The sequence below is a fragment of the Apteryx rowi genome, unplaced genomic scaffold (genome assembly GCF_003343035.1).
Source record: "Apteryx rowi isolate R43461 unplaced genomic scaffold, aptRow1 scaffold_123, whole genome shotgun sequence".
Taxonomy (NCBI): Eukaryota; Metazoa; Chordata; class Aves; order Apterygiformes; family Apterygidae; genus Apteryx; species Apteryx rowi.
Window position 1 is genome coordinate 1707675 of NW_020447453.1, and position 15141 is coordinate 1722815.

Here is a 15141-nt window from a genome sequence, read left to right on the forward strand (position 1 = left end):
GGAGAAGGCCAGGCTTCTGAACACAGATGTCCTTCTTAAAAGTTTAGAATTTTGGTGATATCTGACATAGGCTTCTTCCCAGTGCAGAGGATTTTCCAACAAGAAAGCTGTTCTGGTTTTGATGGGATTTTTCTGTTTATTTGTTCATTTTAAGACCAGCATGCCTTCCATTGCTTCTTTAATTTCTTCTCATTCTACATTTCCCCCCAAAACCAATGCAAGAAATCCTGCATTTACATAATTAGACTGATAAATTCAGTTTCATCTATTCTCTCATGCCCCAAACTAGGCATGGAGTTTGATACACCACTATTCATTCTCAGAAATAGGGCCTCCTTTGCAAAGGATTTCTTTGTTTTATAGGATTCTCTTTTCCACAGTTCATGTGGTGATACTAGGGAAGTTTTCTTTCTCTTTAGAATTGCAGGATTCCTGTCTCTGTGGTCTCATCTAACTAAAATGTTTCCATTTTTTTACTAGCTTAATATTGGCAACTAGTGTGCTTCAATATGGATACATGCTGTTTAAAGAAGTGAAAGTAGTACCGGTCCTCCTAGGTGATGTAAGTAGCTAGATGCAGGAGGCAAAGGCACATTGCATAAGGTCTGTTGTGTTTTCCTTTAAACAGAAAACAGTTTTCTGATTAACATTACTCAGGACCCAGATGTCAAGTCCTTCAAATACATTTGAATAGATCTGATTATTGTCTAAGAAAGGATTGATATTTATGTCTGCTAAGACTATTGTCTTCTAAGTGGTGGATAGAATTCAGGAAAAAAGATAACAAGATTTCACACAGCAATGCCATCTCGGTGGCTGGCAGACGTAGTACTTAGACATATTGGACTGCATCTGAGTGCTTTGTTTATGTTTTGAGATAATGCAAAAGCTACGGTTTATTAAAGTCCAGTTTGCCAGGAGACCTTGAGAAAGAATTATTATGCATAACTGTGGATCTGTCTATTCAATCTGTTCTCTCATGTTCTTGCTATGATATCTAGCTATTGCAATAACTCCCAAGTTTTGATGGTACAGATTTGGAAAGGTTTATTTCACATTCTACGCCTATATTTTAGCTTTTTCTAGTGCAGTCTGTGTGAAATTCTGCATCCTAGCTCTTGAGTGATAGCTATATTAAAGGACAGGATTATAGACCGTTAGTCATGTTGTATGCAGAGCAGTTCAGATTTCTAAAGACACTGTTCATGCTGAAAACAAGGCCTTAGCTCCATCTTTCTTTTTCGAACCTGATATTTATGCTGAGTCTCTTAATGGATCTCCCTTTGACCCCCAACAAGACATGCTGAAGAGATTCCTCATGCGCCTCAGGACTTTACTACAGTTTATTTCAGCACAGCAGAAGAACTTAATGCGTTCTTTCATGATTTTCAACTTTCAACATGGAAACAAAAAGCAGATTTGGTCCTTCATCACTCCTTTGTGGTTCCTTCGCCTGCGTACTGGCTCAAAAGGTTGTGCTTCCTTCTCTCTGCCAGTTTCCTGGGATCAAGCAAGAAATGGTACACGAGGAGGGCATTCAGAATTGAATCAAATATTACCTCAAGACCAGGAGAATGACTCTCTTTGCATCCTGTATGCAGACTTCAAGAAAGTTGCATCTTCTATGAACAGATGAGTATAACATGCTCTTTTTAATTGAAGCAACATCAGCTTTGGCTTTCATCATAGTAAGATCTCAAGTTTCAGACTCTTCAAAGAGACAGACAGTAGGGAGATTTTTTTTTTCTTCTAACCAGTTACCAAGATTTCCTCCATTTTTTATGAAGAATTAGACTGATCCATTTGTAGGGTATTTGTAGGAGTGAGTGGATGAAGAAAGCGAGGGAGAGCCAAGTTCTATAAATGAATTTCATGATTACTTATGAAAGAGATCTGTGACTGCTGTATTTGAACAGTGTTTCAGTAGTCTTGGTCTGTGCTTATGGTCCTTGCTTCGTTTTCACTAACCTTTTTCTTTCATTCTGAAAAGGCCAGCAATTTGGAAAAGCTTAGTATAGGACAGGGTACTGTGATGAAAAAAGGCCCATAGTAGCAGCAAGGGTGTGGCATAACTACCAGTTCTATTAATGCCTCATTGATTCTTTAACTCATATTAACTCTTATTTGGGAAATGTATATACAGTCAACTTTCAGTCATCTTTTGTAGTTTATCTGAACTGTAGGTTAGCTGTATCACAGAGTGATTTTTAAACTAACTACAAGAAGATTCATTAGCTTACACTCAAATCGCACTTAGATAGCTATCTTTTTCTAAGCCTAGCTCGCATTCAGAGGCAGTTTATCTGCTTTTGTCTAACTGATACTCAAGATAATAAGCATAAAAGGTTCTGCATGGAATCAGACTGCTTCAGCATAGCTGATGCTGAGCTAGAGTTAATAAGCACAGCCAGATGCCTGCAGAGCTCTTCTGAAATCTGCATACTGTGCTTCACCGCACTTCCCTGTGCTTTAGGTTCCACAGGGGCTTAGCTCCGACACTGTATATTAAGTGTCCACTTACCTAGAGCACTGGGGAGCTCTTTGTTTATGGCTTTGCAGGGATGAATGGGTCCAGTTCAGCTGTAATCTGAATTGAGCCACCTTCAGTGTTTGCATCATGCCACTTATCTCCCCTTCCCCCTCCCCTGCCCCTTTGGGGAACTGCAGATAAAGGCTATTTAGCTGTAAACTTTTAGCAATTTGGTGAAGGGTTTTCAGGTTGAATCCTGATGGTATTTTCTTGCTACTTTGCTACATGAATTGTATTTATATCTATCTAGAAGAAAAAATGTTCTGACTAGGAAAGGAACTAATTTTTGTGTCCATGTTCTTAGTAATTTGGAGGCCAAAGAAGACTTAAAATCATTCAGAGAGACGAGGACACAAGGAATCAAGTAACTCATTGAATCTTGCAAGTATTCATTTGTCCTTTGTTGGTCAGGTAGTGTGATAGTCCAGTTTTTTAGATATATTCATGCCAGTTTCCACACCTGTACCAGTTTCTGCATGGTGTCCAGGAATTTTATTGAAGAAAAATAAGTATTTGTGCAATGTAGTTTTTATTTTAGCTTTTTGAAAGTATGATGTTGCTTGTGATCACAGTGAGGAAAGAAAAGGAAAGAGATCAAAGAGTATCAACCCAATGTTACCTTAGGGCAAATTACATGTCCATAAAGAAAATATTTGAAGTTCAGTGTCTTACATAAGCTAAACACTTTTACAAGGCAATTGAATGATAATCTACATTTCTGTGTTTTGCACCTGTCCAGATTAATTTTTTTATGATGTGTTGGGAATAGGAGAGTTGGTTGCTTTTTTCTTTTCAAGACCATAGAGTAAGCTGGGGCTAAAGCAGTGATGAGAGAAAGCCTTGAGTAAAGGGACTCAGAACTCTGAAATATCTCTTCCTCTTATAAGCTCTGTGTTGCATTCTTTTATAATATTTTGTTTTGTGTCTGTAGATGGACCAGGTRATGTTGCATGATACTTCCTGTTATAAAAAATCCTGCCCGTATAGTCTGAGACAGTATTCTTTGGATAAAACTCATTGGTGAGCAATAAAACTTAAGAAGCTGCCCAAAGTCCTTCACAGAGATGACTTGTATGAAGTAACATAGCATTACAATATTGATAGGATTAAACATTAATAAAGGAAGAAAAAGGCAATATTGGGACAATCAGTAAATCTCAAAAGATGAAATTAAAATAAATGATTTATTTCCAAGCTCTAAAACATGGTAGACTCACTGCCATAATGTACAGAACCTAGTCAGCWTGCTAACTAGGGGTTAGAAGGGCAAACGTGGCTAATATTCTTCTAAATAACTTAAAGATTTTAAAACATCATTAGGATGCCAGTGTAGTGTTTTTTGGCCTTTTTTTCTTTTAAGTTCTGTCAGTAATTTAAGTGAATTAGTTTTAGTATTCTGATAACTTCAAACATGACTTCACAAACAGCTTTGTTGGTAGGGCAGTCCTAGAGAGCTGGAAACCTTTCCTTGGTAGACGATGACAAGTGAGTGCTGCAGTCCCAGAGTGCTGCTTTGGGCACTCTAAATGAACTTAATTTCATGTTCCTCGTAAATCCTACTCTCCAGCCGATACCTTGCTATCTGTTGATTTATCTTTGTTTTCTCGCTTTCTTGATTACTTGTATGTAGGGACTTCATTCCCATTGCCCAAAATCATAGCAAAAGGACAAGGAACTTTAATTGGTTTTTGTTTTTTTTTTATTTTTGTTTTAATCTGTGCAAGAGTCTGATCCAGTGACAACTGAAAACAGTGAAAACTTTCATTAACAAAGTGAGCCTTTGATCAAACTTAAAAGTAGATACAGGCTGTCTAACTGATAATGAATGTCTCCTACACTGATTGTGCTAATTTGTTATCACTGCAAGTTTTCTGTTCAATCAGGAAAAGAGGGACTAAGTTTTGTTTGTTTGTTTTAACATAATTTTAGAATGAGGTTTTAATGTTTTAGAGAAGATCATACTACATACAGATGTTTTGCTTCTGACTGTGAAAAGATGATTATTGAAATAATTTAGAAGTGTAAGGAACTCTCTTAAAATATTTTACTCACCTTCCCCTTCTCATTGAACTCTGGTTTTACTTAGATAGTGTATATTTATTTTTAATTTTTATTTTAATAATTTTGAAATGTTTAAATGATAATTGATAGCTATTAACTAGCTATCAATTAGAATTAACTAGTTTTTAGAGGTTTGTTACAGAAAGCTCTATGGATGCTGTATGTATGCACAACTTGACTGTTTTTCTGGGTATCTAGATGATGAAGCTTTGTTTCAGTGTATATAAACAATTTATATTGTCAAGCCATTATACTGAAGGGACTACATGAAACACAACATTTAATAGATAATGATGCTGAATATATTTTAGGGTGAAGGGAAAGCTCAAACCATTGGATGTCTTGCATTATGAACTCACTACTTGTATTTACTTCTATAAATGTTTTTTGCCCCTAAAAAAATAAGAGGTGGGTTATGTCTGTCTAGATAGCCAATTTGAGTTTGCAGTTTGGCAGAGCCAGATAAAGAAGTCATGGTGTTGCATGTTTTGGGGCTCAAACTAGTATGAGCTATAGTTCCATCAGCAACTGACACAAGTGACTTTCATTTGACTGCTGTATCTTTCTAATGTAATATTTTTATAATGTTCTTTAAACATTAACTGTTTAGCAGTTTTATGTATCAGATATGTACGCCAAAGTTTATTATAAAGTCTCTTCTAAACTTGCCATTGCTTAGATACCAGTTTTCAGAGACTTAAGTATCTGTCCTGTTCATTCCATTCACATGTGCATCATTAGTGTATAATGTGGAATGCATGTTCTTCAGTACAAAACTAGTATATTTTCATAATTGTAGTTTGATTTTTATTTTGCTTGTAATTATGCTTTCATATCTGTGCAGCACTGAAATAAGTATTCCTAGAACTGTGCAAGAAATCTGCATCCACACAGAAAGATGTTTTTGCAAGGCGTAAAACTGCCATGGCCTAAGGATTTTTCTTCCATCTTTCATTGCTGCGCTCATTGTAGCACATAAACTCCACAGTAATATTGTTTATTGATACTACTATCAGAGTCCTAATGAAGAACTGGAGCTCTGTGTTGTACTAGGCCATCCCTTTACAGCAAAAAAGTTACATTTTTCTCTCTTCAAACCCTAAAGTTTTCAATCTAGATAGGGAATTGTCTTCAAGCAAAAGTGTAGCCAAATCTCTTGACAGTATAGCAAGCACACTTAAAGGCCTGATTTCCCCAAATGCTTTAAGTTGGCGTAAACTAGCATCATTGCCAAAAGTGATAGTCCCATCCTGTCCATTTGTTCAGTATCTCTTCTTTGTGTCAGTTCATGGATTTGTGTGACTGCTATGAAYCACGTAGGAAGCTTTACTTTCCTTTCTTTTTTTTCTKTTTTTTCTTTCCCCTGAGCTAATTTTAACCAAGATCAGGACTTACMCCTCTTTTAATTCACTACATGCTTATGGGCCACACATGCTTATGTTGCATGACAAAGGAAGAGTAGGTACAAATATGCTTCTTTCAAAGCCTTATGCTAGTGTAAAGGATTTGGAAAATTATGGGTACTGTTCCATGACAATTTAAAGTGATCTAAGTTGGCCCTGCCAAAATATCCCCCTGTACAACCCCTGACATGTGTAGCATTGACCCTCTTGCTTGCACTGACACTGGCACCATGTGATGAATTAGTACAGTAAGCTAATCCAGCCGAAAACTACCTATACCAAAAAGTGATTAGTTGGCAGCTAATGTAGCACCCTAAAGTATCTTACCTCAGAGCGGCGTGTACGCAGAGCTAGTGTCAGGAAGGCTGTGTTTAGTGGGCAGAGACCATGGCAGCACCAGCTTAGTTTGGTTTCAACTGTTATGGGGCCACAGCCTGCGAAGGATATGCTTATTGTATGTTATAGGAAACAACTCCTGTACCTTTGTGCGGGAGAATCAGTTTGCACACACATGAAACATATCCCACAAGTATCAGTTAAAATAGTATTTCATTTTCGTTGTGTTAAATACAATTTTGCAATAATCATTCAGTATAACATAATATTAAATTTGATATAGATACCCAAATGAATCAAGGAAGTGTTGCCTTTTCTTTCTCTTTTAACTTTTCTGCGGCACCTTCCTCTGTCTTTGCTTCTTTGCCCCTACCTTCTTCCTTTTTCCAGGGAATATTTCATCTAAAGTGTAAAAATTCTCATGTCATAAAACTTTTTTCTTCAAAGTGCATTTTACTTAATGTTGTCATATGATAGATTTACAAGGTTGGCTTGGAAAGGTTGACTTTCATAATGCAACCTGAATGAATGGGGTCAAAGCCAGTCATTTCACAATGAAGTTTAGAAACCCTTAAGATTCTTTGAGTTTCTCCCTTCCCATTTCTTTTGCTCTTCATTTGAGACGACTGCTATGAATTATAATCTTTATATCTAAGTAGCAAATAAATGCTATTAACTAGCTTGTTCTGTTTATTTTCTGTGAGAAATGAACATGAATAAGTATGCCTATACCTATAGCAAAGCCAGGAAGAGCTGAAAAAGTTTATTAGGGCAGGAAGTAAATTCTCTGCTGAAAGGCATTGTGATCACAGTAAACACCTGTAGTGCTGTCTTCATATAATTGGGTATATGTGTGACCGCATTTCTTTCATCATCTCCTTAAGTATTGCACTTCTTTTTGTTGTCTGGGCCCCAGTCCTCTATTATACAGACTCTAGGGAATTGGTTATGTTGAAAGCTGGAACTTCTCTTTCAGACTTGCAGCTTGATTTGAGGTAAAACCCTGGCTTTTGGTTTGTAATGTGACATGTAGAATTCCAAATGTCGCACTCCTTTCCTTTAGGTGGAAGTCAGGTTTCTTTTTAATATACTATGACAATACTTTCTACTAAGTTTTCACATTTTGTTCATACTTATTTTACATGGAAAGCAAACAGTGAAATCCATTTGTGATTTAAGAAAAGCTATGCCTTTATTTTGTGGTTGCACAGCAGCATGCATATATTTAGCACTGCTATCTGTGGGACTGGGGGCAGAAGCAGATAGGCATTGTGAGTTGCTGAGAATGAAAACAGGTCTTCAAAAAAAAAAAAAAAAAAAAAGAAGCATTTATCCCCTTATGCTGCACCTCACGTTGCCACTACTCTTCTGTTCGAACATGTGGCATTACTGCATCCTACTGTTAGCATGCACAAGCTAAGCTCTGCTCTTATATCACTGGTGGTGCTGTAGAATAAGTCCTCCTTTCCTGGACTTACATTTGCAGTTTTGGATATAAGTGTTCTTCTGTTAAATGATTCTGGAAAAGAAAAATGTATTGCTGTAAATGGTGCTGTAGAATTATCATGCTCCAGGCAAATCTTCCCCTGCTCCCCTTTACTTAAAATCCCTTTAAAGTCAAGTCCATATATAAAATGCTATAAATTAACAGGAATTGGCACCCCCAGACTTAAATGTTTAGGTTTTCTATTGATATTTTCCATGTTTGTGTCTCATTTGTTTGTTTGTTTTGTGTAGCCAGAGTTATTGATAACTACTGTGTTCTGTTTCTATGGATTAAAAGTAACTTTAATCCAGCACTGCTGGATGGTGACAAGCAGATTTTAATAGTTATAACTGTARTGTTCTATATGCAGTTTTTACCATTAGTACTTGTCTTCCTCCTTTCTGGATCAATGAGTACGGAATAGCAGTTACTCATAATGATTTAAAAAGAATATATTTCATCTGTATCACAACATACTAGATACAGCATTAACTGTGTAACCGCGACAGTTTTATTACATATAGTATACYATAGTATTTATGTGTTACTTTGTTTCTTGCAGATCTAGAAATGGCAATTGCATATTGGAATTTAGTCTTATCAGGAAGGTTTAAATTTCTAGATCTTTGGAATAAATTTTTGCTGGTAAGTACATACTGTATTCCTTCCTGACTATCTTAGTAGTCTGTAGCTTGTGTAGCTGTGTGCTTACAATAAAGAAAAAGGCAAGACGTTTGAATAATTCCTTTGAATATTTCTGAAAACTGATATAAGATATTCTTAAATCAAGCCAGATTAAATCCTCTGTATATAATTACGTAACTGAGAAGGAAGCAAAAAGATGTATCAAGGCAATAGTGCGTTCTACTTGCTCGATCCTTTATCCTCCTCCTCACAAAAGCTTCTGCCTGAAATGAAGCCATAATTGTAGATTGAACTTACGTTGTCTTTGTTCTCAGACAGCTGTGGTTATTATCAGCCATGAATTTTACCATGCTCTGCTTTTTGTAGTATTAATGCGTAAGCTTAGTGTTCTCTAAATGTCAATTCTGTTATGACTAACTTAACACTGGGAGACTTTTCTTTTTAAGTGAAAGTTCTTGTCTGAGTAATTATTTTGACTCATTTTTTAGATAATAGTTTTGGACTAATCTTGATGGTTTTCTATTATCAGTATAATTCTGTAGGCAGTGGAATAAAGGTGCATAAATTAAACTTTAGAAATCACAGAATATTCTCATTACAGACCTAATTCATTCATCCGTGTTTCTTCATTTGCATTTCTTTGTGTTTGCAAAAACTTATAATGTTATATAATGTGTACTTCATCTTTTTCTTTCTTTTTCTATTTAACTTTTTCTCTGTAGTTTAGGAGAATAAAAAGTCTTTCTATGTTTTGTCCCATAAGCACTAATGCATTATAGGCAAAGCGTATACTTTTTAGAATATTTTCTTGTAAGCTCTCTTCTAAATCAGTGAGGTTTTTTGGACAGTGTATTTATTTTATTCATTGACTGTGTGTGCCAGTTTCACCAAGAGAACTTGTGAAAAGATTTCGCATTTTAACTGCCTTAATATGCTTAAGACATCTAATACAGGTATAGAGGTATACCTGAAGAAAAGTCTTAACACTTTTTTTTTTTCATTTGGCTATATAATATGACAAACAGTTGTGGAAGTCTTTAATTCAAGCCCTATTATAGAGGATCTGATATAAAACATGTCTTACTTTGCTGTGAATATTTAACCTGAAAATTTATATGTAATATATTTGTTTCAGAAGCAACATTTAGGTCAAAAATTTCAACCTAAGAAAGCAGCAAGCTAGGAATCTTTAGGGGTTCTTTTAGTTTTCAGAAGATGTATTTGCCTGTTATATTTTGCAGTCAAGATAAGATGTTTGGCTTCTGTCAGAGATGCATGTTTTCTGCTGTGGTGGACATCAACCTAGTTTTGATGAAGTTCTAAATTTTTTAGAAATGCAATTTATTCTCCTGAATATATTGGAGTATTATTGTTAAAAGAAATTTTCCTTACTCCCCGAACTGATTCTATTTGCTAAACTGACAGAAAACAAATTGAGGAAAAAAGAGTATTTTTCCTCTGGGCTAATCAGTTGACTTCCCAAGAGGTCAGACAGGTGCCACAGCTGTCTCAAGAGGCCCTGTGGGACCATGTGGCTGGGTGTGTGGTGTGGATGGAAAGAGAAGAGAAGCGGGGGGAGGAAGGTTACAGTCTGCCCCAGCTGACCAAGTTAGTGCCAGCATAGAGGAGGGGAGCAAGAGCTAGCAGCTATGAACAGGGCTGAAAGGGAGAGTGGGAGGGCTGACTCTGAAAGCTCAGAGAAAGCTGACTAGGAGCAAAACTTTCTGGAGTGCTGCTCAAACTGGCCGGACTGGAAACTAACATGTGAACAGGGTGATGCAGAAGGAGGATACCTGAAATCAGGCCAGGTTGTGGTAATGGAGAATAAGACTGACTGGGAAGAAGAGGCTGGAGAGGAGGAGTGCATTGCACTATGGTGAAGGAGAGAACAGTTGATCATAGAGGCTAAGATGATGGGTCCAGAAGGCAGTCTGGGAGTACCTGAGAAGAGGAGAGTAGGAGAAAGGTGCAACTATAACCAAGGGGTTGAGGGAGAGTCTGGTGTAGCACAGGTAAAAAGGGACAAGGAAAGAAGGGCTCAGGTTGAAATGGCAGAATGCCAACTTGTGGCTACACAGTTTCAGAACCTTGAATGGAAGCCAAGAGTCATTAAGCAGAAAAGACTTCTTATGCTTTTCCTTTTTAGTAGCTGTTTTTGTAATTTTCTTCAGAAGCTCTCAACTTCAGTGTAAAAAACCAAAACAAACAAAAAAAAACAGTATAAAATACTACTGTGAAACTTGGAAATACTTCATACTTAACAGTACCATTTTTCCTCCTTTGTAGGAACATCATAAAAGATCAATCCCAAAAGATACTTGGAATCTTCTGTTAGACTTCGGAAATATGATTGCGGATGATATGTCCAACTATGATGAAGAAGGTAACAAGTACTTGAATAACTTTTCAAACATTGGTATAGCAGAATTAAAATTTTGCTCTGAATGAACAACAGAAAATACTGTTACCTGGTGTCTTAATTTGTTTACCCATGAAGGTGTAGCTGCAAATAAAGTATCATACTTATTGCCAAATGTTAATGATAAGTAGGTTAACAAGTTTGCTTTAATATATAGATAAAACTAAAGATACTGTCAGACCATTATATAGCACATGCTATTTGAACTTTTTATGCTACAGAAGTCACAATGAAACTGTATTTCTGTTCAGAAATGTTGCTAACAGCAAGGCTATATATCATTTTTCTACTTGCAAGAATGTCTACAAAAACATATTTTTGCTAACCTATATGAGACTTACACTCTGTTACTAATCCTGCAAATTCTGCTTTGGAATGACTGTGTACAGAAATATTTCCAAAGTTATGAATGACTTTAATAGGAATGCCATGATTTTGTTTTCAGCTAATTTGTAAACCTGGTAGTGTGGACTATGCTTCAAATATATTTCATTTGTAGTAAGAACTATTGCTGCAAGAGGAGATTCAAATGTTTAATTTACTAGTGAGGTGCTTTTTCAAGTGTCCATCAAGTCATGTGTGTTAGAGCCAGGCTAGGCCAGAAATATTGAAGTAAGCTTCTGATCCTTTGTATTTTAAGACTAAAGCAACTTATTGCTAATAATGACATGTTCTTTTCTAAATTGCTTGACTTCTCTTTAGGAGCGTGGCCTGTTCTTATAGATGATTTTGTGGAATATGCACGACCAGTAGTCACAGGAGGAAAGCGTAAAACTTCCTAACCCCAGACTCATCAAAATGGACTAAATGTGCAGTCTGAACTGCATTAGGTAACGAAGATTTGTTGGCCAATAACTGTGCACGCTGTTGCTGGTTTCAGTGGTCATGATGAGACTCCATAGACAAAACTGAAATTCCTCCTTTCCACCTAAAGAAAATGATGGCTGACTTGTGGACACCTCAAGAACAAACTCAGAAAATAGTCCAGGCTGTTTGTAGGCTATTGGCTTCAATTATTGTACTGGTTGTATCATATAGGATGTAGATTTTGCATGATTTTATATTTTGGAGAAGTTTAACTAGAGGCCATTTTATTAAAGTTTTGACAGCACAGCATGCCATTCAGTTCATGATCCAAAGTGAACACCAGCAGTTACATGAATAAAACTGTATTATATTGTACTTATATGAAAAGCAGTATTTGTGGTATATAAATTAAATCCCTAAATAAAACTTATGCAGTATGTTGTATTTTTATAAAAGTTAGCTCTGTGGATCTGCCCTAATATAGAACTGTAACAAGAAACACTTTTTTTAACTTGTTGTTGAGATTTTAAATTTATATTTTTAAGCTCTTAGATGTACAGACTGATCACATCTAGCCTCTTTTTCCCCCCAATGAGATTAACATCCTCATTACTATATTCTTGAAGGTCTTGAACATGTTACAGTAGCATTGCTGAGGAAGGACTGCTGCTATACATTATGTTTCAAATACAACTTTTTTTTTGATTAACCATTTTAAAGTAGACCTTAAACAACCAAAGATGCTTTTATAATTCATGTTTGATTATCATAATTCAGTTAGTCTTCAATTATGTATTTTGTTTACTTTATTTTAAAATAATATGAATTGGTGTGATTTAATTTTTTAGGTTTATTAGTAGCCTGAAACATATCATAAATTTTAGCTAAATGCAACAAATTATGAATGCAATTCCTGACATGTTCCACAAAATTAAACATGAATAAGCCCAAAGACTTATTATAAACGGAGTTAGCTTCTGCTTTGGAGAAATAGCTAGAGGTAAGGAGACTTGACTTTACATTACTGATGGTAGCCTCTGGATGTTTTTCTAATAGAATTATTCAGTAACATTTATTTAAAAAAAAAAAAGTATATAGATGCAGTATTGGATCAGTTTACACCACGTCTGAATTCATTCAGTCATTTCTTTCTCCTCTTCTATCAGCTATTATAAAGCATATAGAGATCAGTCTCTTCTTTCTCAACAGTGTCTTTCAATGCCTAAGCACAAGAAAGTTTTACCAGAAACTACTGAACATATTTTCACACAGGGCTCTTTTAAACACTACCTCATCAAAATGAGTTTGTCATAGCCACTGTAAAAGTTTGTTAAAGCAAAGAGTTGTTAATGAGTATGTACAGCTATGATTAATATATTTTCTGTAATCAGAGTTGAATTGATGCAAAAACTTGGGAGATGATAGTGTATTAAGTTATATAATTCATATCTATTTGGATCTCATATCAGATAATTTAAGTATTTCATAACAGGATACTATTTTATTTCATAATTGTGAGGATATAAAAACTTATAATGTTCTACTAAACTAATATTYAGGGTTTCATATAAGCTGTCAGCTTTTACTTATGTCAATGCAGCCTACAAGACCAAATGAACATGCCGAGTACAGAAATACTGCCTTCATTCTTTCTCCCACTTGAAAGAATTTCAGTTGTGCATGATGCTTAAAAAGTAGGGTGAGGACAGGGCCTGTATTTGAACAAATCAGCAAACTTTCTGTGAATAGTGACATAGAAAGCAAGTTACAAATAACCCATGAGTGATTTATTAGTAGTCTATTTTTTACCCCTAAGGAGTATTTATAAAGTTATGTCTTGCATGACAACCACTAGATGTCAGTGTCTCAGTCTTTAGATACCTATCTCTTCTGTGTAGAGAGTTAATATGTAATATTAACAAAAATTATTACTTAACTACATCTCTTTAGAACGACATTCATCTATGTAAGTCCAGGTGTTCTACGGAAGTCAATCGAGATTAAAAAAAAAAAAAGTATTATTCTGTTTTTAATGCATTCCACTTACCTACTCTTCCCCAACTGGTACAAGTAAATTTTCATATCTCTCCTGTAGGCTTTGGAGAGTAAATGTGTAACATCCAAAAACATCAACTGCATTTATCCAGTCAAAAGCAATGGAATGCTTGTTATTCAGACAATTGTGACTTAAAATGTGTAGGTATAAAATAACTGAGCAGAAGTAGTTTAATCTATTGGTCTGTGATGTAGCTGAATAGTTTGCATAGCATTAGAGCTTGTGAAACATTTGTTCACGCTGAGAACTCCCTCAAATCAAGCTAATAATGACTCTTTTACCTCTTAAAACAATTAGAGTATAAAAAATGCATTTCTCCTTATTTATTTATTTATTTATTTATTTTACTGAGAAAGAACTTCCTGAGGGCAACAAAGTTGCTGGACATCTAGGTCTTGCATTTGTGTTGACTTTTTTTTTTTTAACCTTCGTCCATGTTAATATGAGGAAGAAGGTGTTCAGCACTCATGCTAATTTGCACTTTCTATACACATACATTTATTCACTTACTCTTAAGCCTTATTCCTGTGAGGATCCTTCATGGAAGACACCTTCCAATAGAGGAAGACTGGCCAAAATACTCACTTAAGACACAAATTGTTCCCTATCAGCCATGCTATTCACAGTCTTCTACYCAATTAAAACCACCTATGTGTTCTACATTCCCATAAACAATATTATGGAATAACATTTCCAATCTTGAGCAATTATATGTGTAAATGCAAATAACCTGCTTTTAAATGATGACTTCCATATGTATTTTAATACTTGCTGCTGTCCACTGTTCCACCTTACAGGGGACTCTGACTTTGCTTTTAGGTAAGCTGGTATAGTGATAACACCTAAGATGATCAATTTATAATCATACATGGAACAGAAATCTTTGATTAAGGTTTTTCAATGCATACAGTATTAGTTCCTAGATATACTGTATATATTTTTTGAAGTTGGTGCCAAGTTGTTTGGTTTTACTTCTTAGAGTATTTGAAACTGAGCTATGGGGTTTGTATTTGCCAGTTCTAAATTGAAATGTAATTTATCATGTATGCCATGCCAAGGAGAGCAAACCTATAGGTGTCCACTCACGCAATGCACCTGAGAGATCTGCTGCTGAGTAAGCTGTACACGTGTAAACTTTGTGGCAATTGAAAAAGGAATAAATGAACTTTCAATATAAAGAATTGAAGTCAGTCATGTGGGATGTCTGTGCTTTTTGTCAGCTTTCTGCTTTGGAAGCTTTGCAAAGACTGGTGTGGTTTTTATTTCTGTTTTCCGGTTAATTTATTAGATTCTTGCTTTATTCCATCAATCAGAAGATGGCAAGGATGTAACACATGAATTTTTTGGCAATTATGCTTAAAATAAATGTCTGTCTGTTTTGCTCATCTGTGCCATCTT

General features: G+C 35.6%; 1 protein-coding gene across 4 annotated transcripts in view; it reads left to right on the plus strand.

Annotated features, from left to right (window-relative positions):
- The window catches only part of DCUN1D2 (defective in cullin neddylation 1 domain containing 2), a 29244-nt gene extending 14311 nt beyond the window's left edge, over positions 1–14933 (plus strand). For 2 of the 4 annotated variants that reach the window (XM_026054992.1, XM_026054972.1), the window contains exons 5-7: positions 8379–8461; positions 10748–10844; positions 11583–14933. In XM_026054992.1, the coding sequence (XP_025910777.1) occupies positions 8379–8461; positions 10748–10844; positions 11583–11662 (260 nt within the window). In that variant the 3' untranslated portion in view covers positions 11663–14933. Of the gene's footprint in view, positions 1–1496; positions 1633–8378; positions 8466–10747; positions 10845–11582 lie in introns of those variants that run through there. The other 2 variants (XR_003251785.1, XM_026054986.1) reach the window with 2 other exon arrangements.
- The last annotated feature ends 208 nt before the right edge of the window (positions 14934–15141 follow it).